Genomic DNA, 25,092 nt, shown 5'->3' on the forward strand with positions numbered 1-25,092 from the left:
CCCTTTTCCATGATTCCTTGGGTATTCCTACTGGTCTTTATCATGTCACATCAATATCTAATGTTATTTTGACTAATAGATCCTCATCAATATCTTAGTCTGAAGCAATTCTTCTAGCTGTTGGAAACTCTCTCTCCACCAATTCCTTATTTGTAATATGATACCTCCCTAATACTCTAGCCACAAATCTTAACATTCCAAGGTTGCTGCTTATCAAAATCCCTCTCATTTTCTTTGCCTGTGCCCATTTCTCAATGACATCGAGTAGTAAAGGCATCACTCTTTCTACAAATGGGACAATTTTATATACCATCAGTCTGGTATCCTAGCAATTTTTCCTTATTTCATCCATGCTGCTATTTTGCTTTCTTAATGCTCCCGTAACTCTTCATTTCAATGTTGAGTGTGCCTTCTAGGTAAAAGTAATGCTCTGCCTCATCTATCAACCCTCACATAGATTATAAAATCTTTTATCCCCAATTACTCTTGCTTTACATTTCAGAAATCCAAAATCTCCTACTCCATAAAGATCTAATCTAAACCACCTGTTGAGCCCCAATATTTTACATGCAGTATACAGTCCTGAGTTCATAGGCAAAAATCTTTCCCACAACAACAAAAATAGTCACTTTCCTAGTTGCATTTCTTCCTTTACAATCGTACAATTCATCATTAGGCTCATTTTGATTACAGTGATTTTCACAATTCCACCTTTCAAACTTTTCCACTACATTTTCCTTGGACTACTGTTATCACCAGTACTTCCACATAAAAAGGCCCTGAATGGGCCCTTCCTCCACAAATATGATAAAAATCAAATAGCTCAGTAGTGATCCTTGATGGAATCCAACATTATCTCAAAGTCTACCCTATATACAGTACTATATTGGATCCATTTTCCCTTTGCCTACACATACACCGATTAGTCTGGCCTATTCTTTACCTATTCTCATCTGTCCTCATACACCTGACAACACTGAGATTACCTAATAATTTTTCTTCTCTCAAGAGGTTAACTAGTGCACTGTAATTGTTCAGTGGCTACTTTCCCCTTGTTAAGGGTAGAAGAGACTCTTTAGCTATGGTAAGCAGCTCTTCTAGGAGAAGGACACTCAGAAATCAAACCATTGTTCTCTAGTCTTGGGTAGTGCCATAGCCTCTCTACCATGGTCTTCCACTGTCTTGGATTAGAGTTCTCTTGCTTGAGGGTACACTATTCTAACTAATTTCTCTTCCTCTTATTTTGTTAAAGAATTTTCAGTTTAGATAGATATTTATTTTAATGTTGTTAGTGTTCTTAAAATATTTTATTTTTCCTTATTTCCTTTCCTCACTGGGCTATTTTCCCTGTTAGACCTCCAGGGCTTATAGCATCCTGCTTTTCCAACAAGGGCTGTAGCTTAGAAAGTAATAATAATAATCATAATAGCCTAACTGTAAGTATCTGTACTCTGTCAAATGCCCTTTCAAGATCTGAAAATATGTGGAGCAATCTCTTCCTTCATGTGAGGTACTTTTCCTGTAATTACCGCACTATAAATGTTGCTTCTCACTGATTTCTTTTATATTTCTCTGCCATGAATTAAAACTGGCAATTATCAACCTCTGCTATAATTCACATCATTTCTTATAGCACATTTTCTAATATTCTTGTTTCATTCGATAAATATTAATCCTCTATAGCTTTCACATATCACTAAATCATCTTTACCTTTGTATACAACATGATAGGATTTTTTTCCCCACACTTCATGACCTGTCTTCTCTTATCAGCTTTTCACATATTGTACTCTAGTAAGCTCATTATATGACAAAATCTCCTACTTCTTTCAATGGGTCACATGATATTCCAGATTGTCCTGGTGATTTTCCTTTTTTGCATTTTCATTCAACACTTTGTAAAATAGGATAATTAAGCACATGAAACATTAAAACTGTGTTAAGGATCTAGCAACAAAGCAGTCATTTGCAATAAGCACATAGACAACCCATTAAAAAACACAGTCAATATGTTGTTCCTATTCAAAACAAACAACAATTAATGCAAATTGGACTTCCTTTCTAAATTTGAAAGTTTCCTTTCGCTTTTTAACTATCTATTGTTGATTGCCTTTAATCTCATGTTGTCTTTCTATATATGTTCACCATAATCTTGAGATTATCTGAATGGAAAAGCTATAACATCGTTAAATCCCATGAAACAGGGTCTTCATATTTTTCATCTCCCGCATACAATTATTTTCCCATTTTGTAAGAAAAACCATTTTAATGTAAAATAAAAATAATTATTTCAATGTTTACCTGGGAGTTACAATGATATTCTTGAAGCATGCTTCCTAACCTTAAAAACAAGAATAAAAGACTTCACTCCTTCCCCCATGTGACTAATCAATGACTGATTGTCCCTACCAGAAACCTTACTAAATGTTACACTGGAACCACTAGGCAAAACTTGAGTTAAGCTTAGGGTCGGTATCATGGTAGGTTTAGCTAGTATCAGTCTGCCCAAAGGCACCATAGCCTTCTTTAGATTACATGAACATAGCAAATCTTGCAAAAAGGTTATGAAGCTCACTACTAACAAACCGTAAGAGCTTGGTAATAGCCTCAATGGTATCACCGTCATCAACCCTACTATAATCCTCTAGTCTAGTCTTTCACTTATTTTCCCGTAAACTATGATGATTTATATTTTGGAGTCTTTTATGTTTATTGTGTCAGCCTGAAGATGCAGATATTGTTCTACCAGCGGGACCAGTAACCTAACAAATTTAGCACAATGGTTGTTTAAATCCCAGCGCTGCCCCAACACACCGAGGGAATGTGGCTCCACTTCCCCCATCAACAAATCAACTGAACAATTAACGCACGAATATATAGCAAAGCTAGAAGACATCCCATATTAATCTTAAGCTTAATATCAATAAAAGACCACCTAGATTTTCAGAGAGAACTACGTGACCTATCGTACTAACCAACAACAAAAAGACTGAAAAACATTAAAAATTTGTACGGCAATTTGTTTTTTCCTTGCTCTAAAAACCCGAGCTATTTAAATGGATTGGACCCAGTTTCGCTTTCTACGACCAATCAAAAAAGATAATGGGTTGATTACATCATAATAGGTTGTTAGGCAAAGTCACTGAGGTGGCATTATACTTTGCTTGAATGGCTTACATCACTATATACTGGTCAAAGACTTGCAGAGTGGTTGAGGCAGGACCTTTGATTAAATACCTCGGGTTTGTATAGCTAGGAAAACCACAAATTATTCTAAAAATTTGTAGATTATTTCCATGTGGATACAAACTTCTGAATCACTTAAATGGGAGTCTTCCTCAGGTGGGGGGGAGTCTGCTAAGAGTTAATCGCTCTCCCTCTCTCTGACATCTACAGTTACTGTATGCGAGTAAAGTCAAAAGGTGGATAAATTATAGCTTGTTTAGCTGGCTCGTAAAGAGGCAGGGTTAAAACATCCGATGGTTTTATGTCTAGTCTGAGATGGCAGAGAAGCATATGAACATTATGTGTCAGAATAATTTAATATAAAAAATATATAAAAAAAGAAGACTGAACAGAGCATGTTAATCTACTTGCATCAGGATTTGTTCCAAGTGAGAGCTTCAGGTCCAATCGTGAGCACATCCAGACTTGATCTACATTAATGCACTTATAATGCTAAGAATAATTGATGCCTTTGATAAAATGTTAGGTGTCAAGAGATTTTAGGTTACACTATTTCTTGAGCCACAAAAATAGGACCTAAAGAAAGTGTCCAATGACCTGTGAGTGCAATCTTTCAGGTTGTGATCCATGAAAGTGATTTGCCTCTTTCAGACACTGGCTCTGAGAACTTGAGCTACCAAGTGGTTCTTGCGGAATGCTAGGGTTGAGGCAAGACCATGGATATCATGTACTCTAGGGGGGCACCTAGCGACGCTTAGCCTAGGGATCTATTTGCTTTCGTGATAGTAGTTTCTCTTAGCCAAAATGAAATGGTATTACTGGACACTTTTCTTTTGAAGCCACCTGTGCTCACAATTATGTAAGAAACTTGTAGTCTAGGATGAGCGTTTTTAAATTTTTTCGGACTGCTCTAACAGGACAGAGTAACATATTATCAGGGCAATCAGTTACCTCTTTGAGAAACAGCTTTGAAAAACAGAATAGTGAGCTAGTTACATCTGTAATCATTCTCAGCTAGACTCGGAGTTTTGGCCGCAAATTCTAGAACAAAAAATAGTCAGTTCCTTCCACCGTCTGGAGTGTGACATAAGATGAGATATCCCGTGAAGTTTACCGACTCTCTTGGCTGAAGCTAAGGCAAGGAGAAAGACAGTCTTCAGGGTAAGATCCCTGCCCAGCCCTTTATGTAAGAGTTCATAGGGGTCTTTCTTTAAGGACCTAAGAACCTTTGTCACATCCTATCCCAAGAGGGGGATTTCAACTCTTGAGGAGGACAAGTCTGCTTAAAGCTCTTAATGAGAGCAGAAAATTCCGTAGACGAGGAGAGATCAAACCCTTTCAGTTTGAAAACGTGGCTCAAGGCTAAGCGGTAACCCTTCACCGCAGTGACTGGAAGGGACTTCTCGTTCCTCAGGAACAATAAAAAGTCAGCAAGCAATCGGAAATAGTGACCTTGAGTAGACTTATATTCCCCCAACAACAGCAATCACAAAAGAATTTCCACTTGGCCTGGTAGACTGCTGTGGACGACTTTCGGAAGTATCCAGAGAGTTGTTTTGCAGTTGGACCCAAAAAACCTCATTTTTGAAGAGATGCTGGATAGTTTCCAGCAGAGAAGAGATACAGTGCATTGCTTCGTGGAACTTTCTTACTTGTGGTTGACGAAGTACATTTGGCCCTTCTGGAAGTTCTGTTGGAATGTCCACGAGAAGTTCCAGCAGGTCTGGATACCACTCCGCGGTTGGCCACATTGGGACTACTAGCGTTACTCTGACTTTTTGTGATGTTCGGACTCTTCTCAGGACCTGACAAATAAGTCAGAACGGTGGGAATGCATAAAAATCCAGCTGGTCACATGGGTGCTGGAAGGTATCTTCCATTGCTGCAGCTGGGTAAGGGACTGGAGAGCAATACACCGGAGTTTATTGTTCAGGCGAGTCTAGTGACAGGGAACCCAACAAAGTCCCGCCTCTTCGCCACAAGGAGGAGCAAAGACCATTCTGAACCAACTGTCATCCCTGGTTGACTTAGATGGTCAGCAATGACATTCTTCTTCTCTGAGATAAACCTTGCCAAGAGGGATATTTCATTGGAATGAGCCCATGTGGATCTCTACTACTGTACTAGTTGGCAGAGAGGAGAGAAGCTGTGCCTCCTTGTTTGAAGATCTAGATCACTACTGTGGAGTTGTTGCTCATCAACATCATGGGGTGACTTCTCGAGTCTCTGAGAAGTGGAGTAATGCTAGTTGCACCATTCTCATCTCCAAGAAATTTATGTAAAGGTTCTTGTCTTTCTGTGACCATAGACATGAGACTTGCTTCTTTCCTAGGTGAGCACCCAACCCTTGGCGAGATACATCCAATAACAGGAAGTAATTTGGATAAGAAAATGAATGAATGAATGATTTAAAGTTTCAGGCATCCTGACATCTAAGGTCATTGACGCCGGTAACATTTAATATATGTATACAAAAATAAAAAATGAAATAAAATTAAAAATTAAAGAGTATTCAATCAAAATCATAAAAATTGAATGTCATAAAAGTTAAATATTTTTCAGAAGACCTGCTTCTGAAAGAAATCTAAAAATGCCACTTGCATGGTAGGACACATCATTTCCAAGAATCTTGGCAAGGATGAACCTGCCACCCTCACCTCGAGCCTCAAACAAATATCTATTCCGCAAGTTGTTATAATTGGGGCATTCGGTCAACAAATGCCTTACTGTTAGAGGTACTAAACAGTTGTCACAATACGGTTGGTGTTGGCCCTTCAGCAGAAACTCATGTGTCAACCGAGTGTGACCAATACGGAGACGACAAAGAGACGTCTTCCATTTTCGGGGCATCATATTATACCTCCAAGGAGATATGTCATTTGTTACTTCCCTCATTTTATTGCGATCTTGACTATCACATTGCTGTTGCCATTTATTGCAAACCATTTCTTGATGTCAGGTAAGAAATCATTACAGGGAATGGGATACCTTCTTGGCAGCAACTCGGATGCAGCCTCCTTAGCCAGTGAATCTGCCTTCTCATTCTCGGACACACCTACATGTGCTGGAACCCAACAAAATTGAACTGTTATACCTCTCCGTCCAATAAGGAAGAGCCATTCTAAAATCTTTAAAACTAGAGGGTTATTAGAATTAAAAACTTCCATAGCTTGAAGGACACTCCTTGCATCACTAAAAATTGTAAAATTACCCTCCTTCTCCAACGCTATTTTCTCAATAGCGGTTAATATGCAATACAGTTCGGCAGTAAATATGGAAGCGGTCAGAGGAAGTGCACCTCTACAATTAAAACCATTACTATGTACTCCAAATCCAACGCCAGCATCAGATTTAGAGCCATCAGTATAGATAAAAGTTGATCCTCTATGTTCTTTAACATGTTCATTAAAAAGAGACCTGGCTTCTAGGTCTGACATATTCTTCTTATCTCCAATAAAATATTTACAAAAAGATATCTCTGGTAACTTCCATGGAGGCGTTGATGATACCTTGAATGGAAGTACCTTATTTCTAATTATATCCAGACTATTTAATAATCGTTTCACCCGAAAGCCATAAGGTTGAGGAGATTTTGGGTGCAACTCAAAGTATGATGCGTGTCTTACAAGGCTTGCCAGTCTGAAAGGCTAGAGAGTTAGGGAGTCTTTGCAATCTAAACCAATACCGAAGAATGGAAGACATTGGATAAGAAAAATGTAGGAAGATTCCCACTAACAGGTTCTCTCTGAACCACCAATGGATTGTCACAACCTCCTAGGGCACCGAGAGCAGGGTTGCAGGGTAGTCAAACATCTGAGGCCACCGGCTCCTCAGAACCAACTGCACCGAGCGAAGATGCATCCTCCCAAAGGGGACCAGCTTCTCCAGTGATGAGAGAGATATTCAGGAGCTTCTGCCACGAGTGGGCAGGAAGTGATTTGCCTTCCAAAAAGGTCTCTACTAGGTTCCCGAACCTTAGAACCCTCTCTTCGGACAGAAATGCTCTGGCTTGGACAAAGTCGATGTCTGTCTAGCTACATGATAAATTGTTGAGGGACAAGGTGGGACTTTTCTGGGTTGAGCTAAATACCAAACAATGCAGAAGTCGAAGAAGAGATCCCTGTGCTTTAAGAGCAGGGATTGGGACTCCACTAGAAGCTGCCACTCATCCAGGTACCTTAACAGCCTGATGCCAATGGCATGAGCCCAGGATGAGACAAGGGCAAAGATTCTGATAATAACCCGAGAGGGTGTTGACAGGCCAAACCATAGTACTCTGAATTGAAAGATCTGTCTCGAAAGGGAAACCTTAGGTACTTATTTGAGGTAGGATGGACAGGGACCTGAAAGTAAGTGTCCTTCAAGTCATTCTTCCTGATGGCCTGAAGAACGGTGGCCGGGGTTTCCATCTTGAAACTTGTTTGGAGAGCAAAAAAATTCAAATGCAATAGGTCTATGACAGGTCTCCAACTTCCAGTCAGCTTTCTACTAGAAAAAGCTTGGTGAGGAAGCCTGGGGGGTTGTTTAAGACATATTTCACAGCTCCTTTGGGGTATCTTGGACACTTCCTCTAGTATGATAGAGTTCTTTACTGCTCCCCTCATATAACACGATTAGACTGTCAGAATCTAAGTTAGAACGGGATGTGGTACCTTGAGAGTAGAACCTCTACCTCGGCCCCAAACGATTGCACCTGACCCAATGGCTTTGCAGGCATCCCACTCTGGTGGCAAGTTGGAGGATGTGCCCTCCCTACTGGGAGCCTCTGCAACAGCAATTACTATGCCAAAAGGAGGATCTGGGGGCTCCATATCTCACAGTGTTGGAACTCAAGAGGGAGGAAGTAGCCTCCCCTGCTGGAGAGGGGGGGGGGGCTGCTTGAAAGGCAAGTTTTGTTGGGGTTGAGGGATGGGCATCCTATGTGCCTCTGTTCTCCTCCTCAGAGAAGTTTGCCTAAATCTTTACACTTTCTCTGGGCCATGATATCATCTAAAGAATGGAAAAAAAAAGAATAACTTTCGAACAACTGGGTACAACCGCATTGTGTCCTTAAGGATACAGTTACCCAAAGAGTTTGGCGCAACCAAAATTCTAGGGTTTTGGCCCCTGACGGTTAAAGATCTTCAAATTATTTCAGGGTGGCTTCGTCCTTAAGTTACAGCAAAACGAGAAACTGCTCAAGATCAATGGTCGAGCCAGGAGCAAGCTTACATAGCAACAACTTCCATATTGATCATCTCCGGTAATGAAAATACACACGCAAGAGGAAAGGTTAGATAATCTACAAACCGGGATGGATGGTACGAGGTTAGCAATGTCCACGTCAATGGGGAGTGGGCTCAAGAACACAGCAGTGTACATAAAATCTTCTCTGGGGAGAAAGGGCTTATGGCGGTAACTTATGATGACCCTCTTCCCTTTTAAAAGTTTTTAGCTGCTGAGACTTGTGTATTAGACAAGTCCAGCATGTACCTAGTTTGATTAGAGAGCACCTCACCAACCTATGCCTAGTACTTTGCGATTAGGGGAAGACAGAATCGATAGCACATCGTCTGTTAGCAGTTTGAGCGTGAGGAGGCTCATCTAAGCCATTCAAATGACAGATCAAACTCATAATCTCAATAGGGAGACACTTCTGAATCAGACATCGGGACCTCAAGCAGGGATACTTCAGCTGAGCTGGTGCCTGCATGCACAGCGAGGTTCTCCTGAGTTATCAATAGTAATAACATCCTGGGCAACTGGTGGTTCTGACTTTTGAATACTCAGTTGTTCCAGCTTAATAGATACATCAGAATTCTTAACTTTCCCTTTAACGTCCTTCCGTTCCCTTGTGACATTTAATGAAGGGAGGGAAGAAGAAGCAGAGAAAGACTGGGAGGAGTCCAGGTCACTCCTGTCATAAGGGCGACTACCTCTAGCAACTCACGAGGGACAAACAGGGAGCTCCTTGTCAGAACTCAACCTTTGTGAGGAGAAGGATTTCTCAACTGCATGTAACCTGGTGTGCCTTCTATGAGGATTGGGCCTACGAGGCTTAATAGGTGACGTCATATGTCTCAAACTGGGGTAATACTGTATTAAAATGGGGAAACGATTCCAGTGCCCTTTTCCATTCTTGAACCTGAAAAGATGACTAGTCTGAAAAATCAAGCTCTTGCCATTCCGGAGAATGCATAAGGTTAGAAGCATTACAAACATAAGGCAGATACTATGGCTAGGAACAGAAACATGTTTTTTGTTAGAATACCTCATGACTTTCAGGTTGTGAGAACCAGTTTGTTGGTGGTTATCAACCAAGGAGTCTTTATACTAGGCCGAAGATTAAGATAGAACACTACTGCAAGGAGGTTCCATTTGCATATGAGTCTGAGAAGTGGAATCACGATCTAAGCGTGCATAATCATGTGACAAAGAAGCATAGCTATCACATGGAGGAATACCGTCACGCGATGAAATGGCGGAGCGTGTCATGACATCATCACGAGAGAACCAGCAGTGTGAAGAGACTTGTTGGCCTGAACATCCGGCAGAGGCATAGTCTCACGCGCCCATCATGGCCGTGGAACGAATGCACAACAATAGAAGAACTAGCCATAATTCCACACACTTTACTCACAAAATAATGAAACCACTCTTAGTGAGTCATAAAGAAAAAAAGACACAGCTCTAAGCACTAGATGAGTAACGCATGGATATAAATACTTGATCGTAGAAGAGGAGTGACTTACTCCTCTTAGCACGATGACCAGAAGATATTTGATGTAAGCCATTCAAGCAAAACATAGTGCCACCTTGCAGCAGCGTTGCCTAGCGGCCTATTATAATCAACCCAACCTGTTTTCTTTTTTAATTATCCGGTCGTAGACAACAAAACTAGAAGTAACCTCATTCAAATGACTCAGAAGTTTTTATCTGCGAAGGATTAATATCGTTTGGTGTACCCAAGCACTCTTATTGGCAAACACTTCCATACTAACTCAATACTCCAATAGAAGGGCAAGGCTGTAACAGTGGAAGAAAATTTGAAATTTTACATTTTTAAGAAAGATGTCGACCTTTAACCAAGTTAGAGAAGAAACCCATATAACTCTCAGATGAGATTCATACAGTAGATACACCTCGTTCATTCATTTTACATTGCCTTGCAAAATATGCACGACACGGGCTCCTGCGTTGGCTGCTCGTAAAGAGATGTCTATTTCAACCCCTTTTATGGTTTTGGTAATATCCAACATTTTCAACCCATGGTTTTATATGCTTTGTCTTTTAATAATTTTATATGTTATAAGGACCCCTTTTTCTCCTGGGGCCAAAGGAAGCCTGAAAAATTAAATGAAATGAACATGAAGTTCCCACAAAAAAAAATATCTATTTCAACCTTTTTTCTGGAAACACTATTTTTATATCCTTTTATTTTTCAGGCTTTCTTTGGCCATAGGTGAAAAAGGGGATATTATACTGTCCATCTAAATGACTTTTTCCTATAACATATAAAAATATTAACTTAACCCTTTTACCCCCAAAGGACGTACTGGTACGTTTCACAAAAGCCATCCCTTTACCCCCATGGACGTACCGGTACGTCCTTGCGAAAAAATGCTATAAAAAAAAATTTTTTTCATATTTTTGAGAAAATTCAGGTATTTTCCAAGAGAATGAGACCAACCTGACCTCTCTAAGACAAAAATTAAGGCTTTTAGAGCAATTTAAATAAAATATACTGCAAAATGTGCTGGGAAAAAATAACCCCCTGGGGGTTAAGGGTTGGAAATTTCCAAATAGCCTGGGGGTAAAAGGGTTAAAAGACAAGGCACATAAAACCAGGGGTATAAAAATGTTGAATTTTAACAAAAACATGAGTAATACACTGACTATTTTCAGAGGTATAGCTAACCTTTCACTGAACATTCATGATTTTTCTGAAAACCCTTGATGATCTCAAAGGGAAACATTGTAGTAGTATTGAAATCTGAAAGGTCTATTACCAATGACAGATTTAAGAATAGGTAGGCATTTGCCCCTAGTTTTATAAAGAAAGGGTCAATATGCACATGCTAACGTTTTTAAGTTGGAAAATAGTAAGAAAATATGCGATTCAAATCTGAATAAGAGGGAAAAATATTAAGGAAAATAACTGATTAAAACAAAAATCATGACAGGCAATATAAATGCAACTCCCATTATTATTATGGTTTAAAATTTCATTAAAAGAAATAATCAAAGAACATATCCATTGTATATGTGATGACGAGGAAGATGTAGCTACATGGTGACCAAAATTCTAGGCTAAGACACTTGAATCCAAGTGCAGTGAGTTCTAAAGTTGCTTGACTGAGAATATTTGCACATCTATAGTATTTTTTGGTATGATACTCCAATTATGGTATTTTTTAAAACAGAACATGAATCATCTGTAAAGGACTGAAACAGTAGTAGTTATCAATTTTTTAACTCACAATAATCAGGCATTGAAAAACAGTATGGTAAGGGTAAAGATGTTCATAAAAGCAACACCAACACGTTGCAAATCGATTGTAAATCTCAAACTGCGCAGGATAAGCATAAACTGAATAGTCTGCCTTACCTGTTAAATCCATCTGCTCCTCCTCATTTTCTAAAGGATACAGACATGCAAAAATCAAATAATCTCCATTAAACTTTCATAAATTCCTTATCAAGGAATCCTCCAGCAGCACATTAACTGATAATGTTTTTCTAAATAAAGTGCAAAAAATTTAATAAAAATATTCTAAATTTCACACAAACAGAAATTCTAGGTTAAAGTACATCTTTATCCAAATCCATTCCACCAAACTTGGCCAAATAATCTCTACCTGTTAGTTATCCTTTATTCCAGCAATTAATAGTAAATATCTACTTTTTTACCTATAAGTATAGGTACAGTAAACTACAAACACACAAATTTCACTCTCTTCAATCAACATGCTTAAATCTAATTAGAGGGAAAGATCATTTAAATTTTTAATTTCTGTTTTTTTTTCTTATCCTTAACCAGAAACCATGAAATCAACAGAAGACTAAATTATGAATAGGGAGTATTTTCTTCAAACAAGTAACTCTACTACAAGAAGCTCCTTCTTACATTGAAAACTTTCTCTAAGGAAAATTTTGATAAACAAAATGGTCACTTTTTAAGTACAGTAGTGGGTTTTCTGTGGAACCAATTACAGTATACCCGTGTATTCAGTCTAATGAAGTCTATTATTTAACTTCAAAAACAATTAATAAGTGAAAGATTTTTTAATAATTTTCCAGAATTAATCTTATACACATTACAGATAACAATAAATAGCTTCATCAATGAAGAACTAATTCATCAAAAATTTTCAATTGCTAATTCTAAAACAAACCTTTTAAATCTAAGCAATCTAGACGTCGCTATGACTTGTGGGGTTAACGCAACTGATCATATTTCACCCTCAAGATCAAGATAATTTCAGCATAAAGAGGACACGTAAAAATCGGACGAGCAGAAGTAAAATCGAGAATACTCTCAAGTGGCACTTTACAAATTCTAATAAAATCCCTAATCACAAAACTGAAATTATGGTAACAAAGAATCTCACCTGTTCTCATGGAGTTGGTTCTATCTAGTCCTCGAGAAAATATCCCTCCTACTTCAGCGTCAGCTTCAATTCCTAGATCAGGGTTACTATTACTCCTGAAAAACAGATCTTAGATAATAAAAGTTTTAATTTCTATACTCGCCTGATGTTCATATCACTTCTTCTCCTGAAGCTTAGTTTATTGACATTTACCCCAAAAAAATATCTACAAAATTTTTCCATTTATTTTTCCTTAAAAAAAAAAAAACCTTCTCATAAAGTAATGAAACAATTTAGTGGTTGATGGCAAGTAGCAATGTAAGGGTTTTTCACATCATCAGTTTCCAAGTCGCAAACATTCCCAATTCCTTGACAGTGAGGAGGTGGATTGGCATGCACAAGAACATCAGGCGAGTATAAAAACAAAATTTTTATTAACATTGTTTATTTCTATGGCCCTTCCCTGATGTTCATATTACTGAATGAAAGAGACAGGTCAACAGAAATTCTAGTCTCAACAGAATTAGATTTTATTGGGAATAGTCTAAAATACATGTTTGCAATATTGGGCTCCAGATTGTTTTTCTAATGATATTTGAAATATCAAAAAAAAAATCTATAACTTAATTGCATTCTAATAATTTTAAGGGCCACAGTAGTAGCCACATTAAGACCTACAGGCCATTAATCTCGGTAAGAAAGTCAGGACTCTTCAAGATAATGCCCATCAAACACCAAACTGTTATGTTAATTAACTGTTTCTGAATCAACTTATGCTCCCAAGGCTAACCCTAAAAGACAGTGATTGCAGATTATTATGCATTTAACTGTTAAATCTAATAGTGAAAAGTTTCCTCGAGATTCAAAACTGAAACTACAGTACTACATAAGTAAATACACATCCCAATCCAGAGAGACCTGATTACAGACAGGCTTAAATATATTTGTTAAAATACCTAGAAGTAGCTGTCTAATCCCAGATGCTTGAGTACCTAAATAAGCACCGATCTCTACCCTATAACGACTGAAATTGGAAATCCTTTTCAAAAGGTCACCTTAAATTAAAATTCTTTTCCTAGGTCACCTTAAAAATTTCAATAATATGAACATAGCTAGTTCTAGTTATTGAAACAATCTTAGGCCAAAACTTTTAAAAATTAACAAACTACTGTTTGGTACAAAATATTGGCAGACACTGTTAGACTTATAGAAGACAATCTCACGGATTGAAAGCCATGGGTTAAACAATGTCATCAAAAGCCACCCAGGTGATTAGATATAAAGTGAACCCTCTTCAAAATTGTTTATCCAAGCAAATTGATTGGTGCAATAAACTTCTCAGGCACTTAACCGCAGATGGCCCAGTTTCACAGATTATTTCCCTAGTGTCCCAAATACGGCTATTATGAGACATTGTGGTTCACAGAAAGTTTGAAAGTTATTACACACCTGTTAGATCATGGTAATGTGTAAAAGTCTCGTTTTCCTGTTGTTAGAGGGTATCTACCTTCTAAGCTAAGGGATCTAGAACAAAATGTAAAAATACCCCTATTACTGTTTTGTCAAGAGCATCTAATGTTCCTAGATGGTCATCCATTAGAGTAGTGACTAGCCTCAACATTGTTTAACTTAGCTAATCTGACAAGAAGCTGTTTTCAACATGGTAGGAGCAGTTGCAAACATGACGAGAAAGTCAGGCGAGGGAGCAAACATGAATATGTATGGGAGTCACCATCATTTCCAAACTTCTAGATATACTGACGATTTGCAGTGCCCAACTGCTTGGAATTACTAGACAATGCTTAACTGAAGCTTTTGTTTATGCTGAAAACTTTAATTTGACCATGACACATACTGTACTACCCAGAGGGATATCTTATGGCTCACACACTAAAAACCCATTTGCTCCCAAAATGAAACACACATGCACTGTGGTACAAGATCACCAAAAGGCAATTCCTACGTCCCACAAGGCACTTACTTTAGCGAGAGGAGGGATATAACAATCAAGCTACCTCTTCTGCATTTTGCCTCACAATCTAGATGTCTTGTAGAGCAAATAGGCCCTTGTAAATGCAAAGGTTTAGTTGTAAAAGGACTAAGTAATTACGTAATTCGAGACACTACAAGAGGAATTAGACTGTAAAGTGCAGTGAACCTTCAGGACCCTTATTGAAAGAACACAATGTAATTAGAACCACTAGACCAGGGTAGGCATCCCAAACTTACCGCCTAAAAGAGAAGGCTCCGACGTGCAGCCACTGAGAAAAATGAAAGAAGTTAAATAAGTTAAAACCACAAACAGGTTCAGCACTGACTTTGCTATTACGCCAGTATTGGATCATTATATCGTTATCAACTCCACAGAAAACAAATATTCTCTATCCACAATTCCCCTCGGCCGTTATGACAATCGAACAGCAGACATTCTGTTAACCTGTTAAGCGTCCCCCCTGGACCAGGTTGCCGCTAACGTACCGTCACGCTTTTTTTGCCCTGAGCGGTCATTTCACAAATGATAATTTTTCAAAGTTAATATCATTCCTTTATGCTTATAATTCGTATTTATAGTTAAAAGTAGGGATATTAATTACATGGTATTATTTCACTTCAAATTACTACATAATACTGAATATTCTAATGGGTTCTTTTTATCTTCAATCGTAAATCTTACGCCTGGATAAACAAAAAAAGCAGACAGACACACACACACACACACACACTCTCTCTCTCTCTCTCTCTCTCTCTCTCTCTCTCTCTCTCTCTCTCTCTCTCTCTCTCTCTCTCTCTCTCTCGGCGTTTCCTTTCCTATATAGTTTTGTGAAATCTCGTTGTCCAGTCATTCGGTAATGAGAAGTCATTTTCGCTTTCAGCATCGAAAGAAAACTTTGTTTCTTCAATATCCTCATCCCTGGAGGATTCAGAACTAGTGCTCTCATTATCAAACAGGTTATCATTATCAAATTCCTCAACAAGAATATCATTTATTTCATCTAAAGAAATAACCTTCCTCTTTAGACCGTTCATTACAAAAGGAACAACAAACAACCACTTCCGCATGAACGCCCGAAGCACACTGATAGGAAACCAGTTTTCTAACATCAAGCTACCTTCAGAAAAATAGTTGCCAGACATCATATAAGTTTCTATTTACAGACCCCATATGCTGAGAGTGTTGCCAAGTGGTGATCCTATACTTACTATACGAGTAAACGTAATATCACGAGACTGACGGCTTGAAAAAGGCAATTAAAGTCATGAACGGAATATGCAGTTGAAGGCGGTACCGAGTAGATCGTGGTGAACGGTTTATCACGTGGGTGACGCTTAACAGGTTAACAATGTGGATGCTTTACCTCTGCACAATGTACACTTTCCAGTTTCATATAAACTTACTTGAAACATAATTTCCCTGTTCAAAAAAGCTAACCAACTGAGCAGGTTAAGCTAACCTAAAATTCAACTAGAAAAGCACACAGAGTGCAGACTTCCGCCACGACAGCTTATTTCTCTAAACCAGCTTGCCTTTCCCATAATCAATTCAAAACGTAGGCGCATTTGAAGTCTGTGTGACAACCATGTGCGAACTTGGGGTTAATGTTAGGGTTAATTCAGTCGACCTTATGCTCGACCTTGACTTCGGATTTTCAAAATTGAATCACTTCCACATCCCAACATAATAATTAATTCATGAAAGTTTCACTACTCTATGAGTATAATTGTGGCCAGAAAGTTGTTCACAAATGGACAAACGGGCAAAATCGTAACCTCCTCCCAACTTCCTTGGCTGAGGTAATGCTTATCACAATCTGGAAGGGGAGATGCACATCTTGGCTAAATAATTTTGATAGAGATACTGAAGAATAGAAAACTCATGGTGTGCTACTTACCATTAACCACTATATTGTTTAATCATTTCACGGGAGGTTTATATCTCCAAAAAAGAAAGTAAATGGGAAATTTTCTTTATAATTTTTTTGGGGTAAAATGCGATAAACAGAGCTTCTGAAGAAGCAGCAAGGTGAGCATTAGGGGAGTTTCATAGGAATAATAAAGGACCAGGTTAAAAACCTAAAAGCATATTCAGGTTCAACTTTTGGAACAGTATCCACTCAACAGTATTATACTATAGTACTTTCTTTAAAAAGTGCAGTATATAATACGGTATTGCAGCAATCAATCAATCGCTTATAAAAATGATAGATTATACATTGAATTATATTACAGTAAATATAGTTTAACCAAGCCAAAAGTCCCCCTTTTGATTTTCATAATGCTAACTCAGAATTTGAAGCAGTAATGAGCTACCTTGAGTACTTTCGATGGGTTGGAACAGAACTTGGAGGCTGTGGCATGTGGCTATGGGACGGTGTTACCGGAGTTGTAGGAATATCATCAGGGTGCGGAAGTGTTGACTGATATGCAATATACGTCAATAGAGTCCCATTACGTCCATGTTGATCATTTTTCTCTTCTAAAAGAGCCTGTACAAAAAATCAAATTTTACTTTTAGAAAAAACACTAATGTTGCCTTTAGTGTCACATATCAAATTGTATAATATTAATAATAATAATGATAATGATAATAATAATAATAATAATAATAATAAAAATAACAGTAATTACAAGATAAATCACCTGCCATTCCAAATAGCCAAAAACTAGCTCTATATTGGGGATCAAAGCACACATTCTTGCCTACTTTCATCCAGTTTGTTGAGAACTCTCCTCTAGTGAGTAATGAGTTGCATTCCAATGAAGGAGGAGGAGGAGAAATTACAATAGAGCAATGATTCAAATTTTGCAAAACAAATGTTTCCATAAAAAGGAACTAAAGCATTTTCATTAAGTTATAAACTAAAGACTTACTTGAGCCTTGTATCTCCTGTGCATGTGAATATGTGGAGACAAATGAGGGAGATGACAAGTGTTTGAATTCTATAGTAACTGATAGCCACATACTGTATTTTGTCATTTCCTTTAACTAATTAACCCTAACAATGATTGGTAAGCAACATGAAAATAGGCAAAATGGGCAAGTGTTAGTTCAATGCCAAAGAAGGTTTTTTAGGTTTTCTCAAGTTTTTTTTTTTTTTTAAGGGGACACTATAGAATTGAAATAACTGCTATGGGATTTTAAATAAAATATGACAAATTTAGATATAATTTGTATTTTTCATAACTATAAAAGGGGATTCAGCGTTATGAAGCTTCATCTGTGGTGAATGACGGAGGAGGGTGGGCTGTGGCACCCTAGCAGTACCAGCCAAACTCGATTGAGTCCCTTGTCAGGCTGGGAGGAACGTAGAGAGGAGAGGTACCCCTTTTTTTTTTTTCATTTGTTTGATGTCAGCTACCCCCCAAAATTGGGGGAAGTGCCTTGGTATATTTATGTATAAAAGCCTGAGTCCCACTTACTCACTGAGCATTCTAATTACAGCCATGACTCTCTAAGGGAAAGTATGAGTAAAGGACTCCAGGTTTGTTTAATTAGGAGAAGTAAAAATTATCTCCGAATTTGTTATTTGTTCTGTCACAAATACAATCCTCATTCTTTACATAGGATACTCATCCTAAGTAAGGAGGATGTCCCTATTCCAACTGGCAGGGTATTTATCCCAGAACACTGAAACTCGGACCTTTGTAAGTGGTGCAAAGTTTAGGTTCCACATCCTGTATTGCACGGGCCATGGACAGCTAGTATTGTCAAAGTACCATTATATGAGATGTAAGGAACCGTAACTCTGCATTACTTGCAAGGCTCTGAGTTTTGGTATCCTGGGATAAGTACCCAGCCAGTTGGAATGTGGATTTCCTCCCTTCTAAGGATGCGTCTCCTGTGTAAAGAATGAGGTTTGTATTTATGCTGGAACAAATGAAAAATTTGAAATAACTTGTATTTTACCTAACTATACAAACCAGAGTCCTTTACACGTACTTTCCCACCATCACTAATGCCATAGAAAGTCATGGCTGCAATCAGAATGAGCTCTCAGAGAAAAAAACAGGGAGACTGGGTTTCCCTGCTCCCGAGTGGTAACTACTGGCCACCTGTTTATACATTATTATGAAAGTTTAATTGTTGTATAGGCCAAATTCAGCTTCACTGGAATGCCATAGCATATTTTCCACAGTAGTGTTCCCTTCAAAATAAAAGAAAACTGCATTCAGACAACCTAACAAACATTCTTGGACACTGCATCAATACCTGCACCTGTTGTACTAAAGCCTAAGCTTTACAAATCATGAGATCCTTTTCCTCACACACTTCAAGATATGGGGATCTTGACGCACCTACGCTGGCAACCGTTACAATGCCAATACATATGTTGTTTGGCAGGACCAATAACATTCAATATAAGGATGGGAGAAAGTTCTCTTAAATTTTCTTATTCAAGAGGTCAGGAACCTGTAGACTTGTAAAGGTAAGCATGATGACATCCACCAGGTAAGATTAACTAAAATCACAAATTTTAAAGTAATTTGTATTTTTCCTAACATAATTACCTAGAACTACCTTCTTAGGAGTTACTGGTAACTCTACCTAACCGACCAGCTTTTTGTATAGTTTACCCTCTTTCCGTTTTCTAAGGGGTCAACCTCAGGCAGTGTGATATGAGCCCTGAGGCGACCCGGGGTCGGGTCGGGAAGCGTGCTAGCTCAGGTCGTCGACTCGTCAGTAAGTTTCTGGTCACGACGTGATTAACATCTCGCCGCGCTCTCTCTTACCTTGTGCGACCCTATGTGTCCCCCGATCCTTTGTGCTTACCGCGTGTTACCCACGTGTTTCCCTTTCACTTTCCCTTTGCATCCTTGTGTCTCTTGGTGTATTAGCGTTGCGTTATGGAGCATCCTTGTCGTTGCCCTGGGCCTGTGGCTGGGAAGTCTTGCGGGGCTTTCCTTTCTAAACCTGAGATTGATCCCCACTCCTTGTGCTCCACGTGTAGGGGGAAAGTGTGTTTCCCTGCCTCTACGTGCCCGGAGTGTGCTAACTGGAGTGAGATCCAGTGGGTGCTCTTCGGGACTAAGAAGAAGGCGGCGGCTAAGAAGTCGCCTAATGACTCCAGTATCTCTTCGCCTGTGGTTTCTCCAGACGTCTCGGCAGACCGTAGCACCCGTCCTTCTTCCCCTACCCAGCGTAGGGGACGAGGTAAGTCCGTTGCGGGGAAGAGGCCCATTGCCCTTCCCCAAGAGTCTGATATTCCTATGGGGGAAGTGTCCAGTGTGGGGCAGGCATGTGTGGGGCCTGAGTGTAGTGCAGGAGTGTGGGTAGGAGGCGAGGTCCTGGTGCCCGCAGGTCCCGTCTCCTCGGAAGATCCTATGTGGGGTAGACCGAGTATGGATACTTCCCCGGCATCATGGCGTGTTTCAGGTGCGTCAACCGCCAAGGGAGACACGGAAAAAGGAAGTTCGTCGTCTTCAGACCCCACCACGTGGGTGGCCCCTAGGACTCCCTTCAGGTCTCCCATTAGAGGAGAAGACGACGTCGAGCAATAGCTCTATAAAGGACTCGCTCGGTCCCCTCCGGCTCCCTCGTCTACGCTACCCCCAGTGTTTCTGCAGCCTCCCACGCCTGAGAAACGACGAGAATTTCCCCCCGCAGTCTTGGACGTTTCGGGCGGTCTGAGGGATTCGTCCTCGTCATCGTCGTCGTCATCAGACTCTTCTTCTTCTTCGTCGTCAGAGGACGAGGACAGGAACCTTAGCAAGAGGAAGAGGAAGAAATCCCGCAAAAAGAAGAAGTCCCGTTCCCGTTCAAGACATGGTAAGAAAAGATCTAAGTCCTCTAAAAAGAAAGCGAAGAGGAGCAAGTCCAAGGAGTGGGTGAATTTCACAGTGCCCCGGAGCGAGCTGTTTAGGTTTACCACAGCCGCGGCCGCTTCCGGGGGGCTCCCTAGAGCCTCGCCTTCTGTGTCTCATCCTCCTACCTCCTCCTTCGGACCAGTCGCCCGGTAAGAGGGGTCGAACCGGGCCCCCGTGTAGTGACTAACCCAACGGTGGCCTCCGCTCCTTCTTCCCTGAGGAAAGATGTACAGAGTATGAAGGAAGGCTTAGCGTCAACCACGGGCACCTTGGAGGCCTTCCTAAAGCATCAAGGGCGCCCGTCGGTCCGCATGGATCCCCCATCCACGGAGTCCCCCGTGGAACAAGGTACTCCCATGACGGATACCTTCATCCCCACGGGGCAGCCCATACCACTGGCAGACTCGTCAGGCGTTGCCTTTCCCACCGTCATGGAGTACCCCCGTACGGAGGAACTGGTGACAGAAGACCTGGTGGAAGGAGGGGAGAACTCGTCTGACGACATCTCCTCCTACCGTAAGGTTCTGGCCCTAATTCGTCGGCATCACCGATTGGATGAACCTAAGCCCTCAGCTGCAAAGGCCGTGCTCTCCGGACTGTCCAGAATGATCGACAGCCCGGTGCAACAAAAGCCCTCTTTGTCTCTCCCTCGGACGTGAAGTTGGGGATGGAATAAATAGACGAATACCTAGCAGGACTGGCGGAGGCCCCCAGAAGCCAGAGTTCCTCCAAGCTTCTTCCGGGCCTGAAATCCCAGAAACGTTTTTACGTCCCAGAAGGGCATCGCGGTGGACCCCGTGCGGTAGAAGCAGCGGTGACCTCACTGAACCAGGGAGCCTCGGAAGACAGGGCCTCCACTGCCCCCGTGTGCTTTTCCCCGTCAGAAGCCTCTATGATGGAGGACATGGCACAGGACCTGGTCTACGTGTCCTCCTGGTTAGATTGGTGGTCTTGGGCCTTGGTGGGGTTTCCGGCGTCCCATGACCTCTCCCTCCCGGACAATCAGGCCATGCTGAGGGATCTAGTTAGTTCGGGAGGCAAGGCCTTTAAGTTTTTATCATCCCAGTCTCTGTCTGTGGCTACGAACTGGGTTCTTAGGAAGAGGGATACGGTACTGAGCAAACTGGTGCGGAAGTTACCGGACAGAGAAGCGAGGAGACTGAGGAATTCCTCCGTGTGGGGAAATGACAAGATTAACTAAAATAACAGTTTGGTTAATCTCATTCGTCGTTATCATTGTGAACTGAAAAAGCAAAACTTATCCCGTTATGAATATCCCAATAAGAAATACATTCCCATTACCTTTTGCAAAAAATCTAAATAGTGAAAATTGGCATAGGTAGAATGACATCTCCAATTGCCTGTACTTAAGATAGCCATGATTTCAATGCTTTTCTTGAGGTCACGAAAGTCGAGGGTTTCGTAGAGCAAAAATCTCATGAACAGGCACCTGTCTGGCTGGCTCAATGTTCAGAAACCTCTGTCTATGCCAGAAGAATAACCTGTCTCAGCCAAAAGGATACTGTATTTAACCACTATTTTGTAAACAAAAACAGTATGGAGTTGTCGCCTCTTATAGGTCTTATACCTATCAAGTAGTAGCTGATGACTCTTACTGGGAAAATATGGGAGTCTTTTTCATAACTGACATCAAGGCAGCAATAGAAGAAGGGACAGGGATAAATCCCAGCTATGTAACTTGTTCACATGTCTAGAAGACACAAAATTAGCAAAAAGTTTCAATACTTAGGATTAGTCAGGATTAGAATATTCAGTTATAAAAGAAATTGAAAAGGATGAATCAAACCTAAGTGGATATTCTCAAAATGCCAAAACAAACCTGGAAAAATTCTTGTAGCTGTCTTTGCAGATCACAGACATGATCTTGTAGCTGTCTTTGAAGATCACAGACATGTTCTTGTAGCTGTCTTAGCAGATCACAGACATGTTCTTGTAGCTGTCTTAGGAGATCACAGACATGTTCTTGTAGCTGTCTTAGCAGATCACAGACATGTTCTTGTAGCTGTCTTAGCAGATCACAGACATGCTAACACTGTGTATAGTTACAATCTACCAATGACAAACCCATGCTTGAATGAAGAATGCTTTTGCTTATTCAGCCAATTCTGTGCACAGGACATAGAACTACATGTCTGAGACATTCAGACTTGAAATATAGGGCCTACATGATTGATGGATTTATGATTAAACAAACTTCCTTTTATAAGAAAATCTTAATAAATTAAAAAAAGTAAACTTTACAACATCTATGAACATAAAGAATAGATATATTAAAATAATAAATGAGAGGAAAACTAAGTAATAAGGAAGGTTACTAACCGAAACACGACCGACTAGACAACCTATGGTCTCAAAGCAAGCTTGAGCAATGTTAACTTGTTGACCAGCAAGAGTAGGAGGTCTAACCATGAGCATAATCAATCGATCTAGAATTATGGGACTGTACTGGACTAATGGCTCTGCATGGCAGTTAATTAGTTCACTCATCCTGAAAAAACAATAAACAAAAATATTCATTACACATCTTGTATCACAACTGAATATATCAAAACAATGATGCAGATTTGAGCCATACATGATTAAAATACTGAAATGCTTACGCTTTTTTCAATTCTCCTTCCATATTTGCTTCACCTATCCGTGCTGGGATGTTGCCCTCTTCAACCATTTTGTAAAGATGAAAGAATCGATCAATGTGCTTGTCCTGTAAAGATAAACCCAACAGATTAAAATGACAAGAAGTATCATAGACTTTAAAAAGAATATTTATTTTTCATGACTCCTTTAATAGGAGTATGCTTTCAGTAAAGTTGGAAATTTCGCTGTATGAATTTATAACAAGGTGTCGGTAGTCAGGCAGATGGCAGGGAAGCCAGCTCCCTAGGTAGCCACTTTGACCTTCGCCTAAGAAGTGCAGGGTAGATGAGTCAGAAAGTTAAGTTAAAGGACTTTGGTTTGTATAGTTAAAAAAAAAATAAATTATTTTTCTAATTTGCGATTGGTTCTTACACTGATAAAAAGTTTCGTCCATTAGTAGGAAACTTATACTTAAAAGGGAGGGAGTTCCTATGACCAAACTGGATGGCGTAAAATCCCAGGATGTCAATACACTCAGACCTAAAGAAGTGCAGTAATGCCGACTTCCAACCACATCTATTGCCATAAAAGTTCTTGAGTCAACAAAGGAACCTATATCCAAAATGGGATATCTCGTCAGAATGTAAGGCTGATATACTGTACATCTATATCCACTCGCCTATAACTACCAACACCTCGTTACAAATTCTTAACAGTAAAATTTCAAACTTTGCTGAAATCATAGTCGTATTAAAGGACAACTATTTGTATACATGTAGGAACAACAACTTCAGGCATTTATGTCAGAAAGAAAATCCAAAAAGACAATATGATAACATACCTGAGCATGAACTGAAGAGACTGCATCAACGCTCACTGTGAACAAACCCTTATGGTTGTCGACCCATTTAGTTCCGGGTAACTGAATGTCGGCTGTGATGTAGGAATAATTACTAGGAGGTCGCTCCATCATGACTGGAAGACTGTGCTCACCTGTCTGCAGACACCCATCCCGATAAACTGGCAGCCACTGAAACAAAATGTATCACTATTAAGTCTACGTAAAGATAGCAAACGTGGTTGGCTAAAGGCAAGGCTTCAAATTACAGCTAATAATGTAGAAACAATTCAATACACAAGCAGTTGTGCTTACTTTTACAGTATTTGCTCAAAAATAAAATATTTTCTAGCTTTATTTCCTTAAATACGTCATTTTAAAAGTATTTCCCTTTTAAATAAATGAACCAGTGGCTCGGCATACAAAATCATAAAAATATGAAAGCTAAAAATTGCAGTGAAAGAGAATTTAGAAAATTAATAATCAACAAATGGTAAGCAGAGCCACTAAAAGAATGCATGTAGTTAAGTCAAAAGTGTGGAATATGACATCTTGGAAGATTTTGAAGATGCAAAAGGATTAATTGAAGAAAAGAGGATATAAAGAAAGGAAAAATGCCCATAACGACAAGAGACAGGAGCAAGTGGCAATAGTCAAAATGAAGACTGAAAGGAATGACTTTGGTTAAAAAGAAAATTTAAAAAAATTAAAATAACTGAGTAAATAAGGACAAATATATAAAAGATGTAAATCAAATTTAAAAGAATTACTGAAAACATAAAATTCAAAACTGAAATAAAACTAATCAACAATGGAAGACATACACTAACAAGATAACAAGAATGGATATTAAATAACAATAATTTAAAGGTAATTTGTATCTTTCCTAGCTATACAAACCTTATTCCTTTAAAAGAGGGATGTGTCTTCAATGCCACTGTAAGTCACTGAATCATTAAATGGTAGTTGGTAAAGCCAGATGGTGAAAGGGGAAAGCCCCAACCACCATCAACCAAGAGGGGTGGTTAAGATGGTAAATTTCCTTTAAAACTACTCAGGTTTGTATAGCTAAGAAAAATACAAATTACTTTTAAGATT

General features: G+C 39.6%; 1 protein-coding gene across 14 annotated transcripts in view; it reads right to left on the bottom strand.

The window, feature by feature from the left end:
• Nucleotides 1-25,092, bottom strand: part of Zir (Zizimin-related) — a 326,985-nt gene that overhangs the window by 200,833 nt on the left and 101,060 nt on the right. For 12 of the 14 annotated variants that reach the window (XR_011039375.1, XR_011039378.1, XR_011039376.1 and 9 more), the window contains 6 exons: nt 23,998-24,186; nt 23,180-23,283; nt 22,899-23,067; nt 17,064-17,239; nt 12,777-12,871; nt 11,774-11,803 (listed from right to left, as the gene is read on the bottom strand). Coding sequence is in view for 4 of the 14 variants with exons in the window: in XM_068345898.1 (XP_068201999.1) it covers nt 11,774-11,803; nt 12,777-12,871; nt 17,064-17,239; nt 22,899-23,067; nt 23,180-23,283; nt 23,998-24,186 (763 nt within the window). In the remaining 10 variants the exon portion in view is untranslated. The remainder of the gene's footprint in view (nt 1-11,773; nt 11,804-12,776; nt 12,872-17,063; nt 17,240-22,898; nt 23,068-23,179; nt 23,284-23,997; nt 24,187-25,092) is intronic. The other 2 variants (XR_011039379.1, XR_011039374.1) reach the window with 1 other exon arrangement.

Source organism: Palaemon carinicauda, chromosome 22 (assembly GCF_036898095.1).
Source record: "Palaemon carinicauda isolate YSFRI2023 chromosome 22, ASM3689809v2, whole genome shotgun sequence".
Lineage (NCBI taxonomy): Eukaryota > Metazoa > Arthropoda > Malacostraca > Decapoda > Palaemonidae > Palaemon > Palaemon carinicauda.